This window comes from Anguilla rostrata, chromosome 6 (genome assembly GCF_018555375.3).
Source record: "Anguilla rostrata isolate EN2019 chromosome 6, ASM1855537v3, whole genome shotgun sequence".
NCBI classification, from domain to species: Eukaryota; Metazoa; Chordata; class Actinopteri; order Anguilliformes; family Anguillidae; genus Anguilla; species Anguilla rostrata.
Window position 1 is genome coordinate 54275217 of NC_057938.1, and position 20897 is coordinate 54296113.

At 47.6% G+C, this 20897-nt stretch overlaps 1 protein-coding gene and 1 long non-coding RNA gene across 2 annotated transcripts in view; one reads left to right on the top strand and one right to left on the bottom strand.

The window, feature by feature from the left end:
• Positions 1-20897, top strand: part of LOC135257653 (3',5'-cyclic-AMP phosphodiesterase 7B-like) — a 30005-nt gene that overhangs the window by 6943 nt on the left and 2165 nt on the right. The window contains exons 2-12 of the mRNA XM_064340618.1: positions 1756-1816; positions 11432-11515; positions 12847-12998; positions 13703-13766; positions 14231-14326; positions 16152-16252; positions 16882-17013; positions 17384-17475; positions 17910-18054; positions 18460-18556; positions 20410-20490. Of these exons, the coding sequence (XP_064196688.1) occupies positions 1756-1816; positions 11432-11515; positions 12847-12998; positions 13703-13766; positions 14231-14326; positions 16152-16252; positions 16882-17013; positions 17384-17475; positions 17910-18054; positions 18460-18556; positions 20410-20490 (1105 nt within the window). The remainder of the gene's footprint in view (positions 1-1755; positions 1817-11431; positions 11516-12846; positions 12999-13702; positions 13767-14230; positions 14327-16151; positions 16253-16881; positions 17014-17383; positions 17476-17909; positions 18055-18459; positions 18557-20409; positions 20491-20897) is intronic.
• LOC135257656 (uncharacterized) lies at positions 14416-15418 on the bottom strand. Its single transcript, XR_010330703.1, has 2 exons — positions 15215-15418; positions 14416-14960 (listed from the first exon to the last, which is right to left on the bottom strand). It is a non-coding gene; the product is annotated as an uncharacterized LOC135257656 (long non-coding RNA).

Genomic DNA, 20897 nt, shown 5'->3' on the forward strand with positions numbered 1-20897 from the left:
TTGCCTCGTCCGCACCGTCCCTTATCCGACAGCCGGGGAGAGAGAGTCTTCAAACGCCCTCGATGCGTTGGAGGACGTTCGTCTTCTCGGTCTCAGGCTAATTATCCTCGCCCTGAACCGTGCAGGTACGCCCCCGGCAGAGGTGGGAGAGAAAAGAAAAGAAAAGAAAAAACCCCTCTGGGGTAATTAACAGCATCCTACAGACAGCTCAAGGCGAGCTATAAATACAGTATCTGAATTCAGCGGAGGGAGCAGAAGGACCCGCGCGATACATAATTCTGCTGCTCCGGTCGCGGCGAAGATAGGCCAGCGAAGTCGTTCAAATTCAGGGCGCTGAACCCCTGAACGAGGAGGGGGGGGGGGGGGCCTTTCACCCCCATATTGGGGAAACGTGGGGGTGTTACCACTCTTCCAAATACATGACGATGGGTTAGCAGCCCAAAAATAAAAACATAAGAGAAGTAAACAAATGCACAAGATGTGTGAGACGTGGTGTGAGCTAACCGTTCCCTCCTGTTAGCCCCCACTGCTAATGCTAGCCAGCCTTTCCAAATACTTCAGTAATTTGGAATCCCAACAGGCTTTCTGTACCTTCAAGCCCAGCCATCACAACAACAATCAGATCCTTATAGTGTGTTCCTCCTCTTCACCTTACCCACAGTGCTCTGCTGCTGATGTAACACCTAGGCTTCTGTCGGACTACAGGTGCTCGAATTGAAATTCAGTGTGCATGTGTTTAAGAACCAATTATGTACCCCTGTGTGTTTTTTGTCTGTATGTGTCACTGCACTTGTACGTGACTTTATTTTGAACGCGTAATTGTGTGTGTATGGTATGGAAGTGTGTGTGTGTGTGTGTGTATGGTATGGAAGTGTGTGTGTGTGTGTGTGTGTGTGTGTATGGTATGGAAGTGTGTGTGTGTGTGTGTGTGTGCTCGAGTGAAAAAGAAAAACAGACTCAATACTGTTCCAACAAACGAACCAAACTGCCACAAAACAAAACAAAACATTTTTTCAAAGAGATCACACTCCCGGCTCTCTGCAACCAAGATGCAACCTAAAGCTCTAAACCCAAATTATTAATATTTCCAAAAGCCAAGCATCATACATTCTCTTTTTTCTCTTGCCCAGGTTTTGGATGGGGGGGCGGGGGGCGCAGGAAGGGAGGGGGTGCAGGTATCTTTATTTTGCGAATAATATTTCTCTCTCTCTCTCTCTCACTGTATTTTGTAGTTAACTGCATCCGGGCGGGAAACCGTGTGTTTTCGACAGTAGACTTGTCACGTTCACAGCCAATCACAACCAATCTAGTGTGACACCCTTCCCCTCCCACCTCCTTAGTCCGAGTCCGGCCATCAGGGCGATATCAATTATGGATGCGGCTGTGGATGGTGAATTATACATCTCTGCCTGCGTGGAGGTGGATGTTTGTGAATCCCACGGCATCATCCGCGGAGCTGATCTGTATTCCAGTGCTCTCGGTCGTCTCCGCTGCCTTTTGGTTTTTCTGTCTGGCTGGTAATTCCAGGTTTGTGAAGGCTGGGCTGCCCCCCGGTATTTCCAAGGGGGGGTTTCAGGTGTCTCAAAGCAGTTTTTTGACGTGTCCGTGACTTTGAAAAAAAGTTTCACTCTCCAGAAACATTTTTCCTTTTAATTTATTTTTTATGCGTTCGTTGCTGTGGTTGTTTTTAAAAAAAATTTTTTTTTTTTAAGTTTAACCAATTCCTTCTGTTCTTTTTTTTTCTCTTTCCTGCAGAGGTGTGGAGCGATCTCATTTGAAAGTCCAGATCAGAATGCCATATGCATTCACATGCTGGGTAAGACCTGATCCACTACCTTTCCCTTCCTGCTACTCTTTTGTGTTCTTGCTTTCGTTTTGACCAGAAGAAGTTGCAAACATAAAAAAAATATAAAAAATTATTGAGAAATGCGTAAAAACACATGAATGAAATGTAAAGTGTATCTTATTCATTACTTATATGTTCAGTGATGAAAAAATGATGTATGTACAAATGTTTTTATATATTTTTTTTTATACGTCATTCAGTATTGTGCCTTTTGATTCTCATTTTGCCTTACCTTCTTATTGGCTGTCGTTCCTCATTTACATATTAGCGTATGTACATGATGTGTGTGGGAAACAGGAATCTAAACAAATTTTGGGGGATTTGCACCCAGTTTGTTATTTTGCGTTCCTGAGACTCGGCACACTCAGTTGGGACGGGCCCTAAGTGTGAAGGTCACAGACTCGGTCGGGACGGGCCCAAAGTGTGGAGGTCACAGACTCGGTTGGGACGGGCCCTAAGTGTGGAGATCACAGCCTCAGCCGGGACGGGCCCTAAGTGTGGAGATCACAGACTGGGCACAGCACCGTCTGGTCACCGAGGGGTGCTAGCCAAACCGAAAGGTGCAGGATAGTTACAGGACTCTCGGAAGCCTTTCCAAAAACCTGTTACCCTCCCCGTGGGCCCAGATAGAAGCCGCTTCAGTTTCCTTCACCCAGTCACGCTTTCTGGCTCCCCCCTTCATCTCCCTGTCCTCCTCTGCTTCTCTCCGTCCTTCTGTCGCTCGGTCTCCCTCCGTCCTTCTCTCCCCGCTCTCTGTCCTCTGTCTCTTTCCCTCTCAATCTTTCTGTCTCTCGTCCTTTTCCTTTCCCTAGCTCTTTCACTTTCCCTGTCCCCACTCCCCCTCTCTCTCTCCTTCTCCCTCCCCCTCTCCCCCTCTCTCCCTCTCCCTTCCTCCCACTCTCTCTCTCTCTCTCTCTTCTCCTTCGCCCCTTGGCAAAGGCCCGTGACCATCTGCCGTAGGGTGATGAGAGCAGAGGGAATCGCATTGCGTCCTTCTGCTGACATGGGTTTCATTGGTGTACCAACCCCTTTGGACACCTGGAGTTCATTCCGGCTCTAATGCGACAGGTTGCCTTTGGACCCCTGGAGTCCATTTTGGCTCTAATGCCATCAGTCAGCACATGGGTGCCACAGTGGACATGGTTCTAACCAGAAGGTTGTAGGGCGAAGTAGGCTAATGCCTGTATTTGAATGACTGGCAACAAAAGTGCACCCCCTCACTTCTTGAGTTTTTCCTGTCCATAACAATGCCTCCATCTGCCCATATATGGTGCTAGGCCCTTCATTGTGAACAAGATTCCGATCATAATCGACGAGCCTGGTTTAATGAAATAAAAATAGTGAAGTGCTACAATATAGATTTTGTTCTCAAGTATGTGTTTTATTTCAGTGTAGTCCCTAATATTCCCTCGGCCTGGCCGTGGGTCATGGAGCGTGTTGACAAGGCGCGGTCACGGTTACGGCCAAGGTCACGGTCAAGGTCAAGGTCACATAGCTGCTGGAGCCGCCACAGACACTGGAGCCAGGATAGACCCTGGCTGCCCTCCCGGGTGCTTCCCCCCCGTTCTAGGTTTTGATCCTCACAGGCGACCTTGACTGGTCTGATTCATAACCGCGTGTCTGTCTCCTGCGCTTTCTGGCAGGGGGGGGCGGGGGGCAGCCCAGCCGCCACCTTGACAGTCACAATCTCCCACTGGCTGGAATTTGTTAAGGACGTGGGAATCCAAGGCAAGCGTTTTTGTAGGGGTGGGGGGGTGGGGGGGGGCGAGGAGAAAAAAAAGGCTCTTCTAATCTGAGTTTGGCGTTTTCAGTCGCCGTGGCGATTGGGCTATCTGAGAAACTCACTCAGCTTTGGGGCATAATGGCAGGTTTTACCCACATCAAAGGGACTGACACATTGTTGCCAGTCAGCCCAATGTTATTGTTTGACCTTGATTAAATACACACACAAAAATTCACATATTCCCAGAGATTCACACACACACCACACACACACACACACACACAAACTCACACTCACTACTTGCTACTAACTACTACTACATCCTACTATTAATTCAAACGTGTGTCCGCTTTTATTCACGTTCGATACGCTGAACTCCAGCAAACCTTTCAGCCAGAAGTGTGCCTTTCCACCAAATTATTTGCACCACCACAAATGGCAGAACTGCAGGCAGGTCGATTTAACCGACTGTTACATCAGCATTAGAATGTTCAGTTAAGAACATTGTAATCCCATATTCGTGATCTTTCACCCTGAAGGGTTGACAACCCAGCCTAGTGCGGCTGCAGTATCAGCAGGGTGATGTTGGCGATGGAGTGGTTGTGTCCTTTGCGTTGGTTCTTAAGGAGGATGGAGAACTGTGCTAATTGTTTTAGCTGCCTGCTTTGATGGTTGTCAGAGGTGAAAACCATCTCGTTTTTTTTTTTTTTTTTTTTTTTGGAGGAGGCCATGGTTCGAACCCAAGCTTTCTCACAAGGGGGAGAGACATAATAGAGTCATTATCTCTGACCTCATTTAAATTAACCCTCTTCATTCGGCGCCGTGTCAAAGTACATCTGGGTGGATTCCATCGCGCGCTTCTTAGAAGATTACACACACAGAGGAGGATTATTCAAGGGCCTGCACTGGCCTCTAAATAGGTTTATTATTATTATTATTATTATTATTATTATTATTATTATTATCTTGCATGTATGCCTGCATGTGAGTGTGTGTGAGTCTGTGTGTGCGTGTGTGTGTGAGAGTGAGTGTGTGTGTGTGTGTGTGTGAGCGTGTGTGTGTGTGTGTGTGAGAGTGAGTGTGTGTGTGTGTGTGTGTGTGAGCGTGTGTGTGTGCGTGTGTGTGTGTGTGTGAGAGTGAGTGTGTGTGTGTGTGTGCGTGTATGTGTGTGTGAGCGTGTGTGTGTGTGTGTGTGAGCGTGTGTGTGTGTGTGTGTGCGTGTGTGTGTGTGTGTGTGTGTGTGTGTGCGTGTGTGCATAGACCGGGGAATTGGCACGGAGCGAAAGCAGCGGAATTCTGCTCGCAGACGTTCAAGGCTGATCACCCGTCGCCTGGGAAACGGGACACGCGAGCTCGGGGGTCACCTGACCTGCCCGGCGCCGAGTCGCACTTTCCACATCCGCGAAATCTTCGCTGCGGGAAAACCGCGTGCCGATGCGGAGACGTTACCGCCGCGGACGTTCTGCGCGCGCGTCCATACCGCCGTTACTGCTTCGCTTACGCGTCCTTCAGGAAATGGCGGATTTCTGTACATGTTTACAGAAGGCCTGTCCGGAGGCTCCTGACAGACTGACTACATTTCCCACGAGGCCACCTGTGGCAAACAGTCAAGAGCAGCTTGGTTTACATTTGATAAAGTAGTTCCAGCGTTACATTTATTAGGGTGAAAGGCTCATTTAAAAAAGAGTGCATTGCGATGTTTTGACTAACTGCCAGACCCTTAATAAACATGTGGTGTGGCCAGTGTCATCACTGACAATAAATTATCTTGGATCCGTAACACACTTACACTCTGAATCCTTAAAAGCCCTGCAAGCTTGCAGTACACTGTATGTGTATGCGTTTCAGAGTCTCCAGTTACAAAATCAAGCAAAAAAAATTTGAATGAAGATGTTTATCCTTTTTTTGTGAGGAATTTTCCACATTAGTGAAAACTTTTTTTTTCTTTTGGTGAGCAGGCTCGCTTCCTTGTTCCTTTGTGCTGGTAAAGTGCTTATTCTTCTGAAAATGTCCAAACTGCAACCTGCTGAAGCCATTTGATTATTTGCTGTGATAAGTCCATTGTTGCATTTCTGTTACATCCATTCTACCTCTACTTTACATCGGGCCGGCCAGTGGAAGACGGGCTCCCCCTCTATAGCCGAATTCCTACCTAGATTTTTTCCCATCGGGGAGTTTTTTCTTACCACTGTTTTAGTGTTGTTCTTCCCACCAGGGAGTTTTTTTTAACCTCCCTTTATTCCTTTTTGGGGGTTCAGCCCTGGTTTTTGCACAATTTTGCTTCTGTTAATCTGTCAAGGGTCTTTGAGGCAGGTCTCTGTAAAAAGCGCTCTGCAAACAGGGGTACAGTTCATTGTCTTCATGTTCATTCTGTCCCCTCCATCTGCTTATGCAACTGCTGAAGACAGCTGGACCCCCCCCCCCCGATTTTGTACTCCCTTCCCAGAATGCACTGCACATTTCCCAGCTCCCACTAAGTCCCACACACTCACTCCCCTGTGGAAACAAGGTCAATAAGGAATAGTGTGGCAGTGTGGTCCTATGATTGAGGCGCTTGGCTTGATAACTCAGAAGATTGCGGGTTCAAATTCCAGATGGGGCACAGTCGTAGTACCCTTAAGCGCAGTGCTTAACCTGGGCCCTGTTTCACGGAGCAGGATTTCGGAGTTAGCCGGATAAACTGCACCCTTGTAAAACCCGGAACACTCCCAAATCTGGAACATGGACTGAAGTATAAAAAGAGCTGGTTTTTTGGGTTTTACTCGAAGCAGTTATCCAGCTAATTCAGCTAATCCTCCTTGGTGAAGTACACCCCCTGAACCGCTTCGGGAAGACATCCAGCTGTGCTAATGGATAGCCGGATAAACATTGGAAAAACCCCAATAGAAATATTCCGGGGGTGGGGGTCCTTTTTGAGGGGAAGCTGAATGTAGGTCAGTTTGGATTCGTGAGCCAGTGAGCCGGGAGGTTCTGTCAGACGCTGGCAGTTTCGCACTCAACTCAAGCCCACCGATCATGAGCTTCACCGTGTGTGGCCCCCGCGGTGGTGAGAGAGAGACATTGGAGAGAGAGAGAGAGAGAGAGAGAAGAGGGGGGGGAGGGAGAGAGAGAGGCAGAGAGTGGGAGAGACTGGGCGAGAGAGAGAGAGAGCACCAGAGCTCCTCCCACCGGACTCTCCCAAACGTACAAATCCTGCCCTCTTCCTCCCCTCCATCTATCATTTCCCTTTCTCTTTCTTTCTGATGGGAGAAGTGTGTTCAATCAGACAACAGTTTCTCTGTATTGTGTGGGAGGAAGAGAAAGAAAGAGAGAAATGGTGCAAGACGCAAACCGGCGATCGACAGAATTTCTGGAGGAAGGAGAGAGAGGCGAACAGGCGGCAGTTGGGACGGACGGGCGAGTGTCCGGTGGGACTTTGGGGGAAGGCTGCACCCCCTCATTTGTTTTTGGGCGGAGAGGAGGAGCCTCAGAATGGGGGGACCCGACCCGGGCAGGAACCCGACCACGAGGGAGGAGTCGGCCCCCTGGTCAGGTGTGGGCCCCGTTCGTGGGGCCCCTGGTGCCACCGCCCGGGTCCCTCGCTCTGGAGCGCCCCGAAATCCTCAAACAGGCCGAACTGGCCTGGAGAGACAGACACACGAAGAGTCCCGCCGTTTTGGAGGGCAGGGACAGACCGTGTCACCCCGCCGGTAAACGTAGCAGATTTTATCTGGTTGGCTGAGGTGCCGTTTCAGCTCGGCTCTGGAACGACGGAAAAGCGTTCGCGGTCGGTTCGTGACGGGCTAAAGTCAACCGTCACTTGCTCTTGTTCTTTTGCGCCTGATGATGATGATGATGATGTGGTAAACCACAGATGAGGAAGAGAGCTAAACTGAAAAGGTCAAAAGGCCCAGTCATACCAATGCCATCTACCATTTTGTTGCTTGCAAAAAAAAAAAAAGAACAAAAAAAAAGAGTTCACAACTGTTGCTGTTAAAATGTGGAATTGAGGAGCCGTGGGGGTGGATAACTGGGGGGGGGGGAGTGAGGGGGTGGGTTGGAAACCCAGGGCAGCAAGCCGTGTGTGTGGGACACCCCTCCGTTGGGGTGCGTTCCGACCCTTTTTTGGAACGAGGCGCTCGGCACGCACCAGCGTCCGCCCGCGAAGCCAAAAGCCTGCCGCGCCGCCGCCCGCCTCCGCCTCCGCTTCCCGCCTCCGCGCTGAACAGAAACCCGCGCGGAGACGGCGGTAAGTAGGTCAGAAGCGCTTTCCCTGACGGCGAACGTCGACCAGAAAGACTTCAAAGTGGAGAGGCAAACTCCCCCATCCAGCAACATAACACACCCCAAATTTGAGTGCTTGAATTTGGAGGTGTACTAATTTCACGCAGGAAAAAAAAAATTGTATTTAGACGGTAAAATGTCCAGTGTTCATTCAACATTGACAGAGTACATGTGAGTCCAGTAGGGACCAGAGTAGGAGCGTATGCAGACCCCTCAGTCCTCCATGAACATAGACTTTTGTGGATATTTCTGGCGTGTCTTTGAACACAAAGCATTCAAAGATTCTTTTGTAGGAGGCATTCACACAGCTGCAGTTTTACTGTTGAACCACTTCTGGGGAAGCTTTCAAGCAAATGAATGACCGCAATGCCACGCTCGGGGGTTTGAACTTGCAACCCCCCTCCCTCCGATGCGCAGCTGCTTGTAATAAGCTAAACCTGCTGCTACAGAGTTGCAGATCGATAAAGCTGCGTCTCGCGCTCTCTCTCTCCATCTTGCTTTGCCTGCCGCGTCCTTGAGTGTGCTCCACTTTCGCGGGAGGGTTCTGGTGTCTGCCATTTGCCATGTATTCCAAGGTTTTTTGGCCGAATCTCTGATAAGTTCCCATCCTCTGTTCCTGTTTACCATATAACCGATATGAAATATTTTCACCGGTGGATTGAGGTTTTCGGTGGGAGTGCGTTTTTAACTCTGATCCGTCTGGTGCGGTGAACAAAAACCTCCTTTTTTCCTTTAATTCGGCAAGTGAAATTCTAGCCCAGATAAAATGAACTTCTGGGTTTCAAAAATGAACAGTATGCCCAGTAACGGGATGGAGCAAGAAAAAGATGCCAGAAGCACACCTCACGTGTGGGTCACGTGTTTGTGAGCTGTGCTGGGATGCTGCTCAATTTTTCTTTTTAAAAGATTCTGTCTGTACTATACTTAATCAGCCACGAACCAGCATTTTTAAATTATGCGCACGTGTGGTTAATTATCCGCACATGCTAGTGGTATGGTGCTAAGAATGAATTCCACAAACTGGTCTGTGAAGTGGAAAAGTAGTAAACAAAAGAACAAAGTTCACAAAGCAGTAAAAAAAAACAACGGGCCGTACTTTTTAAAGAACTCTGTTTTCCGCTTTGGTTGTTGTGTAAAGCGTTCTCTGGATGGCATCTGATTGGATGAACAGTGAGGCCTGCAGACCAGCGGTGGGCAGGGACATTAATTCAGCGTTTGCACACACAGATGCCGTTTCATAGAGCCCTGGTGTAGGCTGGGAGGCAGTGGGACACATCTGGGGAATGTCTACAGGAACACGCACAATGTGCCCTCTGATGTGTGTGCATTCTACTCGGATGTATGTGCATTCTACTCTGATGTGTGTGCATTCTACTCTGGTATAATGCATTCTACTCTGATGTGTGCATTCTACTCGATAGAGTACAAGCAGCTGGCGACAGTACGCGTTTTGGAGGAGAACCGCGAATCGGCAGTGGGGTCCGTGTGTGAACGCGGCTGTGTTTGGACATTCCAAGTTACAGTGGGAGTTGGACATGTCCAGCACCATTTTAGGCGCAACATCTATGAAAAAAAACATAGATTTTAGTGACTGGATATATCACTATGGTGCCACAATGGCACAATTCTCTTATTGCCTTCTCTTGGAGCGCTGTGTTACTGATGTGGGGCAGAGTTTAAGACCATTTGGAAGGCTGATGAGGGAAAGATACAGCATCAAGGCTGGCAGACGGAAACAAACGACCCCCTCTGTGTCCTCCGCCTGCTGCTACGGGTCGGACGCCACCACACGTGTCTTTCCATGAGCCACACTTCAAGAATCGAAACACCGGGGAGTTGCTGCGTGCCAGATAGTTCTGTTTCGGTTTTTTTTATTTACGCGTAACAATAACACATACGTACACCGTGTCTACATTGAAGCACGGACTTTGACACCGCCAGCCGAGATTTGGAAACACAACTGAGAATACTGAAACAAACTGTAATCACTTAACGCTGTAAAGAGCAGGCTTTTTTGGAATGTTTTTTATTTATTTTTTAAATTCTAAGTCGGGGTTCTAGAACTCCATTGCTTTCAGTTACCAGCAGCGATTGTTACATCAGCATCAGAATGTAAAGAAAAAAATAACTGAATTCAGTTAAGAAAATCAGTTAAGAAAATTCAAATCACACATTTATGACCGTACACCTTAAAGGGTTAAAGGGTTAATAAGCTGTAGATTACATGTTAATAAAACGCACATAAACACGGACCGCGTTCAAGTGCGGACAGATGGGCTGTCGTGCGCAGCTCCTATTTTAGTAAACCAATTTCACGGCGCCATCGACTCGGTGGCGTGCGTGAGTCCATGTGCAGTCCCGTTTTCATAGAATATAAAACACCCAGATAGAAGCCACATGTGTTATAAACTGCGGAGTTGCTATGGTTCCCAAATTGGGGCTAAACAATGTTTGCGTGTGCTCATGGTTGGCTGGGGGCATTGGGAAACATCCCACAGCAGTACAGTATGTGAAGTTGTCATCGCAAATCAGCGTTTTTTTTTTGTTTTTTTTTGAGGGGGTGTCTACTACTGCTTATCTGTGTGAACAAAAAAATCTACTGAATGCACTTGTGTCACTTTGCCATTAGGAAAGGCGATTAGTAGATGCGATACGAGGATTTGCGTCAGAGAATATTTGAACGAACGGTGACAAACTGCCCTGTCTGAGTTGTCAAACGCGGCATATTTCACAGCACGGCGGATTTTCACTTCCATGTCCTTCGCTGACTCCCTCTTACTTATCTGTCGTAATATCCATCAGTTTTATACGCGCTGTGGACATCTGGGGTCGGAATTCAAGATGGCGCTCTTGCAACATCCTTTATGAGCTCCGTTACAGTCTGATTTAAATTTATTGCTGTTTATTTGTTTTTAAAAAAATTAAGGACACGTGTGGTGGTTGTCAATGAATAAACAACATGTTGTGAGGTTACATTCTGATGGATTTACTTGATGCTGAACCTTTGGTGAAAACAACATCACTGAAGGGGGAGCAATATGCCTTAGCGAGGATACACGTGTTTTCCCCGGAAATTACCAACACGCATCTTTCTTTGTCGCCGTGGGTGTGTTAACCGATAGCCCCCACGGTAACTTCTTCTGTACTCTTCTGTACACCAGGGCCTTAATTTTGAAACCACAACAGGAAACGCCTGTGGCAATCCCATTCTCGGGGTCATTTGAGGTTTTGTTTAAGGTTTTGTTTTTATTATACCACGTTGAATGACCCAGATTTTTTTCTTTTTTAATAGTTTCTGTGCTGTTCAAAGAAAATTTTGTGAGATAGCTCTTGATTGCTCACTATAGTAACTGTGATTATCTGGCAATCATGAAAATCCAGAACACTTTGGACAACATTAGTTCCAATAACCACATTAAAGTAGGCAGCCTGTATATAACATTATGATCTTTTCCAAATTATGATGTCCCTCCATCTCTCTCCCTCCCTCTCTTTTTTCTCTCTCTCCCTCCCCCCTCTCTCTCCCTCTCTCTCCATCTCTCTTCCTTTCCCTCCTCACCCCTCTCTCCCTTTCTCTCCCCCCCTCCCCCCTCTCTCAGGGGATGGAGGCCTGAGAGGGCAGACAGCAGTATTGTCCGAGCGTAGGGGGTCATACCCGTTCATCGACCTGCGACTGTTAAACAGTGAGTTCATTTCTGTTCGTCATCATGCATCGCTGTGCTAACCTTGTATTCAGTAGTTTCTAGTTCTGCCTATCTTCCCATGCAAGGAATCTGGGATGATGATACTGTGTTTCCTTCTGTTTTTATAAAAAAGCAAAAATAATTTTATTAACAAATTCTCTTAAAGCCTGAGCAATGGTAGCACCAGAGGCCACGTGTTTGGCCAGTTTGACAGCTGTATTTATGTATTGTGTACGTGTCTTTTACTAATTATGTGAATTTTGGCCTATTCTCGTCATCAATCCTGAGTTCTTTAGGTCACTTCCTGTTGTGGTCAGAGGGACTTTGGAGTGACGCATAACTGGCGTATAATTCTGAATACAGGACAGTGATCGCTAAGGAAATGATTTAAAATAAACCAAATAAACGGGAATTATTTGTAGCTAAGGAAGTTCAGAAAAGTTTTTTTTTAAAACTCTGCCTGAGATTGGCCAGGCAGTGCTGGAGGTGTTTGAAGTTGCGACACAGATTATGCATCATCTCGTAGTATTAAAGGTCAAACAGCTGTGTTACGCAGCCGTTTAAAGGTGTCAGCTCAGGTTAAGGATTGGCGGTGCGGTATGTGGGAGCGGCGCCTGAGCTCGTTCCGATAAGCGCGGCCATGTCTTCGGCTGCGTTTGCGATTCTGTGAAACGGCTACGCGTTTTCCTGGTGCCCGCAGGAGGGGAAAGACCTCTGTTAAACTCGAGGCAGAGTGGGCTGTGGTCTTTTTTTTGTTCACTCGTTTCCTGTGAAAAGCCCGCTGTGTTGTATTTTACCAGGGAAGGTTACACTCAGAGATTTCGCACTTTGACGCATGTAATTGCCCGCGTATTAACGCAGCTGCTTTTAATTACCCACCTGTGTGTGCAGCCTCGCTTTCATTCACAGTTTCCAAGGCAATCGAAGGGTATAGGGAGTGACAGGAGATCATTTGGGGTCAATTAGGTTATTGCTACGCAGGGCTACTGTTTTGCAGTTTCCAATTTACTTTTGTATTTTCTTTTTTCTCCCATACCACTTCCATAAGTTCTTTAAAAATTAAAAAAAATAATGAAGAAACCATTATTTGATATATAATTTGAATGACCCTTGCGGGAAACACAATTGGATAATGTAAATAATTTAAGATTGGATTCACTTTTGAGAAGTACTTGCACTGACCATGGCTTGGCTCGTGTTCACAGGTTACCAGAGTGTACATTGATCACCTGTGTGTTCACTGGTTACCTGTGTGTACTTGAGTTACCTGCATGTTCGTTTGGTTACCTGTGTGTTCACGGGCCCGTGCTTGTCTCGTGTTCGGTGTGCAGCCACTGTTCACCCGGGAGAAATCGGCACCAAGAAGAAGGTGAAGAGGCTGCTAAGCTTCCAGCGCTACTTCCACGCTTCCAGACTGCTGAGGGGCCTCACCCCCCACACCTCCCTGCACCTGCTGGACGAGGACTACCTGGGCCAGGCCGCGGTGAGCGCCGGCCGCCAATCAGCCCTAACGCCTGCGTCCGATTGGCTGCGGCACCCTTTGCGATCCCCGCCCACCTCCATTCCCCTCGGGTTTTACTGCGAACGAGAGCCGAGTTCTCAGTATGATGGACTCCAGGGGTTTTCAACTTTTTTTTATCCGGGGACACCCCCCCCCCCACCATGCAGGTTCAGAGGCATCCAGTAGACCTTCATTATAAGTTAAAAAGGGTGATATTAAAAAAAAAAAATTATATTGTGTAAAATTTGCCCAAAACTATCTATAGTGATTGCCTATCAAGTCTGGCCAGGGACCCCCTGACAGTTCCTTCAAAGACCTGCAGGGGTCTGTGGAAACCCTAAAAGTTACCCGTTAAATCCTATTTAAATAAATTAAACGGTAGTTCACATTTAGGCCATCATTTGAAGCCAAAAGACTGCACTATACTCAGAACAATTATTATGATTATTTGTGAGTTATTATGGAGTTCAGGATTTATTAACATGTTGGATACACTTATTTGTCGGTCACGCTGGATGAGAGCATGTGATAAATGTTTAAATCTAAATGTAAATAAATGTAAAGTGTCAATGTAGCTACATTATTATGTATTTACTGCTAGCATAATGTGATGCAAAGCTTGTTACATTGTGCGTGATTACAAATTGGACGGAACAGTCTTGACTGTACTTCCTGTTGCTTTGCAGCATATGCTGTCAAAGGTCGGAACATGGAACTTTGACATCTTCCTGTTCGACCGTCTCACCAATGGTAAGGAAGTGTGTGGCGACCTGTGTTGCAGAAACACAATGTGTGTGTGCGCACGCACGTGTGTGTGTGTGTGTGTGTCTGAGTGCATGTGTGTGTCTGTGTGTGCCTGTGTGTGTGTGGGTTTCTGCGTGCAACCCTTTTCCTTTGAAGCGTATTGGGACAAATACTTTGTGAAATGGACTAGATAAATACATTGATTGATTGTCTCTGATTGATTGATTAACCAAGGTTACAGACCCCTTGTTAATCCTGTTTGACAATATAGCCTATTTCTTTGTGTTTTCTACCTATCTTTTGTAGCTTTCACTGATGTAGACCTTGCAGGGAATGTGCCTTTTTTTTTTTTTTACATAACCAAATCTGCGAGGTTTGGACTGTGTTTGTCATGTACCGTGTCATGCATACTTGGCTGTTCATTGATGTAGTGCTCATATAAAACACTTTCTCCTTTTCCCCCATTCAAGGCAATAGCTTAGTCACACTTCTGTGTCATCTTTTCAACGTCTATGGACTTATTCATCATTTCCAATTGGACATGGTGAAGCTGCATAGATTTCTGGGTATGTGTTCTTAAGAAATTTACTTTACTTCGAATCCTCGTTTGGGGATGTTTGCCCTATGTACACATCTTAAAAACAACACCTTCCTGTCAGGAAAACGACATTTATAGAATTCACAGAATACATAGTCTCTTCATAATTCACAGAAAAAGAGAAAAAAAAAATCTTTTTCCGATCGCCTTCGACAAATGGCTCCGTTCGCGTCATTTTTTTAGCGCTTCCTTCCTTTGGCTCCGGGGCGACCTTTGCTCTGCGCCGCGTGAGCACTGAGAACGTGAGTCACCTCTCCGTTTCGCAAGTGCGAGGGCAAGCTGATCTCTCGCAGAGCAACAGAGCGCTGTGCGCGTGTCCTCAGGAGCACTGCTGCTGGGATCGCGACCGGTGAAGGGGATGCGAACTATTCGCCCCGTTCTTGTACCTTTTTTGTACGTTGTTCTGGTGACTTGTCGACGGTCGCCATCTTGTATGAAAGAGGTTACAGTACCTTGCTCCTCTGAAACCAGGCCAGGGCAGCGGTGTTCACTTCAGACGGCCGAATGGTGGCGTGACTGGAAGCAGTGATGATTTTGGAGGCGTGCTTATCCGACCTCTCCTGAATCGGTGAGCCCCGATGAATCTGATTGGCTGTCCCAAGCTTCGGAGAAAAGGGGGAGGAGCATTAAAGACATAGAGCCCATAAAGTGCGCCACCACACTGTGAAAACCAAAAAAATAAGTCTTAAGCATTTTAGTCTTATATTTAGAAGAAAACTTATTCATAGGTACTAACTTATACATTATATACTTTATGCTTTATTACTTTGTAAATATACTTTGGGATGTAGGGCTGGGGGTGGCCACTGATCATGTGGTGAAAGGACAGGAAAAACAACAAAAATGATTGGCTTACCGTCTTTTATAGGGAAAAAATGATGACCAAGCAGAAATCTACACCAAACAAAGAGAAAAAAGGCCAATCTGCCAAGCAAATGCTTCTCAGGAAAAGCAATGACAAAACTCAGAAAGGAGAACTTTCACCCACACACACCACTCTCCTAAAAAGTTGCCCCCCTTTAGGCCTGAGCACTAGGCCTTTTATTAGGCCTGGTGATTAGGTAATAGGCCACAGCTGAAGTGATTACAATGCACTGCAGCTGTGGCCATATCTGTAGTGTTTGGTTGGTGCTGCCCCCTGGTGGACAGCATCCCCAACTCCCTTCCTGGCACCAAAACTTATTTATATTACAGACTCAGACCTACTTCTGTTACTTTCTTTTTGCTGTTATAAAAGATTTGCCAATGGGGTGAGACAATTTCACTTGTCAAGCAAAAAGTAACTTAAAACAAAATAATATATTCTATGTAAAAAATAAAAGAAAAACATGTAAGTATCTCATTACAAGGCTGAAACACTTGTTAAGATAGACTATTTTTGCAGTGTATTTATGAGAGTGTCTCGGGACAAAGCGCATTACAAATAAAGTTGTATTGAATTGAATTGAATTAAATGAATGGAGCCCACCAAGTGCGGCATCACACACGTTATCTCTGCCTCACAGGGAAGTTTACTGCAGTTTGTTTCCCTGTTCAGATGCCGGTGTAATGTGTGGGAAGGTTTAGGTGAGGTGAGGTGCTACCTTGCAAAACAATACCTTGTGTAAATGAGATCAAAGGCACGACACTCGCACATACTCGTACAGTATGTTTCCTTTGTTATGGGGAACATGATCATGTTTGGCTGCCCTAGTCTGATGAACTGTGTAGGTACAGGCGGCCGAAACTTCAGTGTTTTGCTTTGAAAGTGAAATTGAAATTGAAATGTGTATTTTCTGTGATTTTATACGCAGGCATGGTGCAGGAGGACTACCACAGCCAGAACCCGTACCACAATGCCGTGCACGCCGCTGACGTCACGCAGGCCATGCACTGCTACCTGAAGGAGCCCAAGGTACGTACGACAGGGTAGCGGGGTCGCCGTGGAAACAGGAGTGCGACTCCTCCTCCTGCCTTCACCCGCGCCCCCCACACCCCCCCCCCCCTTCGCCCCCACATCGCCCCGTTTCCTGTCTGTTGGGTAGACAGAGGAAGTAAAGAGCCTCGGCTGCTGTCTCCTGGCAGCAGATATGATCACGGTCAGAGATGGCGGTAAGGTCAAAGGTCATAGTTGTTTTGGCTTCAGCGCGGCTTCTGGCCGCTGGCAGATGGAGACAGAGCCAGGCTGGGCCTTCATCTGAAGGGTAAACAGTACCACCCCAACTTCCCACCCCCCCCCCCAAAAAAACATCTCCTGATAGGTTTGGCAAAGCACAACTCTCATAGTCACGAGTACACTCTCAGAAAAAAAAGATCTGTACAAATTTGTGCTATGCTAACTATGCTAAGCGCTAAATGAATGCAGTGTGATGTGATGTAATGTAGCTATGCTAACTGTGCTGCACTATGCTAAGTGCTAAATGAATGCAGTGTAATGTGATGTAATGTTGCTATGCTAACGAAGCTTCGCTATGCTAAGTGCTAAATGAATTCAGTGTAATGTGATGGAATGATGCTATGCTAACTGTGCATCCTGTTTAACAGCTGGCACAGTACCTCACTCCAATGGACATCTTCCTGGGGCTCATGGCTGCCGCGGCCCATGACGTGGATCACCCGGGGGTGAACCAGCCCTTCCTCATCAAGACCAAACACCACCTGGCCAGTCTGTACCAGGTCAGCGCTCCGTCTGTAGCGGGTCTCCTGTGAGAATGGGGCTGCCTTATTGGTCTGAACCTGCCTTTGTGAAACAGGGAGCCATAGAGTGCCCAAATACTTTTCAGTTTAGTGTTGACCTACAGTGTGGACTACAGGCTTTCCTTGTGTCTCTGTGGCATGTGTGTGTGTGCGTGTGTGTGTGTGTGTGTGTGTGTGTATTTGTGCATGTCTGTATAGGTGTGGGTATGTGTGTGCATATGTGTCAGTGTCTGTGTGTGTGCGTATGTGTGTGCATGTGTGTCTCTGTGTGTGTGCGCATTAGTGTGTGCGTGCGTGTGTGTGTGTTTAGGAGTGTGTCTCTAACACGCAGCGCTCTGTGTTTTGGCAGAATACCTCGGTGCTGGAGAGCCACCACTGGCGCTCCACAGTGGGCATGCTCAGAGAGTCGGGCCTCCTGTCCCACCTGCCTGCTGACATAACGTGAGTCACCTGCGTCCCCATACACCGCGGGTCTAAGGCCCAAATCCACCATACCTGCGTCCCCATAAACCACAAGTTTTAGGGCCAAATGCTCCAAACCTGTACTGTCATACACACTGTCATACACTCAACGTCTAGGGGTCAAGTCTGGTTTTTAAAGTCTGACAGTTTCTCATAGTTCCTGGAGTAATAGCTGTGTGTGTGTGTACGTGTTTGCTATACCGAGAGGTGTATCGGAGAGCCTCAATTTCACTGAGTATATCCACCATTTTGTTTACATATGCTACTGCCAATAACGGAAGATAAAATAACATTTTCACTAAAACTTGAACAGAAGCAGTATATTGAGTATTTCCGAAGCTTTATACCTACCTAGCATAACTGATGTAAGACTTTACCCAGCATCCTTTGCACCCTCCCGCCCCCGCCCTCAGACAGGACATCGAGCAGCAGCTGGGGTCCCTCATCCTGGCCACGGACATCAACCGGCAGAACGAGTTCCTGGGGCGCTTCAAATCCCAGCTGGACGGCGACGACATCAGCCTGGAGGACGCCGACCACCGGCACTTTGTGCTGCAGGTGAGTGCCGCGCCCCGCATTTGCATTTGAAGTTTTGCCATTTGAATTTTTGGCATTTGCAGATTCATCACACTCAGATCTCACTTAAACTGCACAACCAAAATAAACATTTTTTCATTGTCTACATAAAAAACAAATGCTGTGATAGGAATTGGGCTTTTTAACGCTGAAAACAAAGTTCTGATAGTGCTCACAACAGGAGAATTTCGTAGTGGCCATTACGTACTGTGATTATAGCATAATTAAAATGGCCGATCAGTTTAACCTGTCTGCAGCGTAGTCATTTAGTGTCGGGTCTTGGTTTTTGATGTGTTTCATGTAGCCCCCTGACGTGTAGCGTGTAACCCCCCTGACGTGTTGCGTGTAGCCCCCCTGACGTGTTGCGTGTTTGTGCCGTCCGCTCAGATCGCCCTGAAGTGTGCGGACATCTGTAACCCGTGCCGGGACTGGGAGCTCAGCCGGCAGTGGAGCGAGAGGGTGTGCGAAGAGTTCTACAGACAAGGTCAGAGACACCTCCCGAAAAAACACACCCCCGTATCCTTACGCCTCCACCTGCAGCTTCGCCTAGATCCCTCCCTCTCCCCACCCCTAACCTCCAAACCCCAGCCACAGCCCCCACCCACAGCTTCTCCAATGGAGCGAGAGGGTGTGCAAAGAGTTCTACAGACAAGGTCAGCCGCAGCACCTCCCGAAACCACGCCCCCGTATCCTTACGCCTCCACCTGCAGCTTTGCCTAGATCCCTCCCTGCCCCCACCCCCACATCCACCCCAAACCCCCACCCACAGGCCCCAACCCCAAACCTCCACCCACAGGCCCCAACCCCAAACCCCCCTCAGCCTCTCCAATGGAGAGAGAGAGTGTGCAAAGAGTTCTACCCCCGTATCCTTAAATTCTACAGACAAGGCCACGCACACACACCCCCCCTACCCCCCACACATACCACCGTCCTCCACGTTTCGGGGCCGGCCGCCCCAGACCGGCTCTCCATGGTTACTGAGGCGTGGCCGCCGCTGTGAAGGCTGCGTAACCACGACGCCACGGAGGTGCTAAAACAGGAAGTGAGCCGGCAAACAGGAAGGGCGCATTTCCTCCTGGCGCTTCTGGGACGGTCACGTACCCGGCCGCTCCTGGGTGTATCTGAGCCTGTTCCCTAAATGAGCCCTGAATCCCTGGGGACCCTCGTAATGAGAGATCGCCCTCAGGACCCGGCAGTCACACATACACATATATATACACACACACACTCTCTCTCACACACACACACACACACACACACACACACACACACACACAGTAACACACACACGTATACACACACACACACACACAGTAACACAGACACACACACACATACACTCCCACACACACACACACACACACACACACACACAGTAACATAGACACACGTATACACACACACACACACACACACACACACACAGACTCACACACACACACACACAGTAACACGCACACAGACACACACATAGTAACACAGACACACGTATACACACACACACACACACACACACAGTAACACAGACACACGTATACACACACACACACACACACACTCTCACACACACACACACACAGTAATACACACACACACAGTAACATAGACACACGTATACACACACACAGTAACACACTCACACATACAAACAAACACAGTAACTCACATACACACACACATACACATAAACAGTAACACACACACACACACACACACACATACACATAAACAGTAACACACACACACACAGTAACACAAACACACACACTTGCACACACTCTCACACATGCAAAGGCTCTGCCATCATGGTGCCCCACAGAAAATCCTAGCATACAGCCAGTTTCCTGAATAGACCAGTTGGCTCTTTATGAACTCAATCTGGGATTTATACGAGTTGGAGATTTATGAAGCCAGTCGTCTGAAAGAATAGAGAAGTGAAATGAAACTAAATGAAAATCATTCACAGATGAAGTTCATTTTGGTTACTGGGGTTATTGTTGCTAGGGTAGTAATTACAGTCATATATTTAAGCGTACATGAAGCTAAATGTATTTGTGTTTGTGCATTTGTGTATGTGGGTGTATGTGCCTGTATGTGTGTGCGCATGTGTGTGTGCGTGCGTGCATGTGTGTGTGCGTGCGTTCTGTGTACCTGTTAATAGGACCACAAACCAAACATATTCCAGTGTTTATAACCACAGGTTTTTGTCCTTATTGAACCTCCGGTCACTTTTCTAGACGTCATTACGGTTCTTGTCTTATTTAAAATAATAATAATAATAATAATAATAATAATAATAATAATAAAGTGCTTCTTTCTCTCTTCCCCCTGTCTCAGGTGACCTTGAGAGACGGTTTGAGCTGGAGGTCAGCCCCCTGTGTGACCAGCGGTCCAACTCTGTCCCCGTCATACAGACAGGTGAGCGAGACCCAGAAACCCTCTTCTACATGATTACCTGGCCTGTAGGAGGACGGGACGGGGGTCGGTTAGGAACGGGGGGGGGGTGTTTGGGGGGGGGGGGGGGGTGCGGTTGCCGTTAGCATTCCGCTCCCGTCCCGGGCTGTTGGGGCGGTGAGCATGATTGGCGGGTGAATCTCTCGCCGGGGCTGACCTTTACTGGGGTGCGTTTTTTTTTCAGCCTTCATTAAAAACGCAGGCTCCAGCTGCAGCTATCTCTCTCTCTCTCTCTCTCTGCCTCCCTCTCTCCCTACCTCTCTCTCACTCTCCCTCCCTCCCTTTTCTTTCTTCCTCCTTCCGTCTCTCTCTCTCTGCCTCCCTTTCTCTTTCTCCATCCCCCCTCTCTCTCTCCCTCTCTCTCTCTCTGA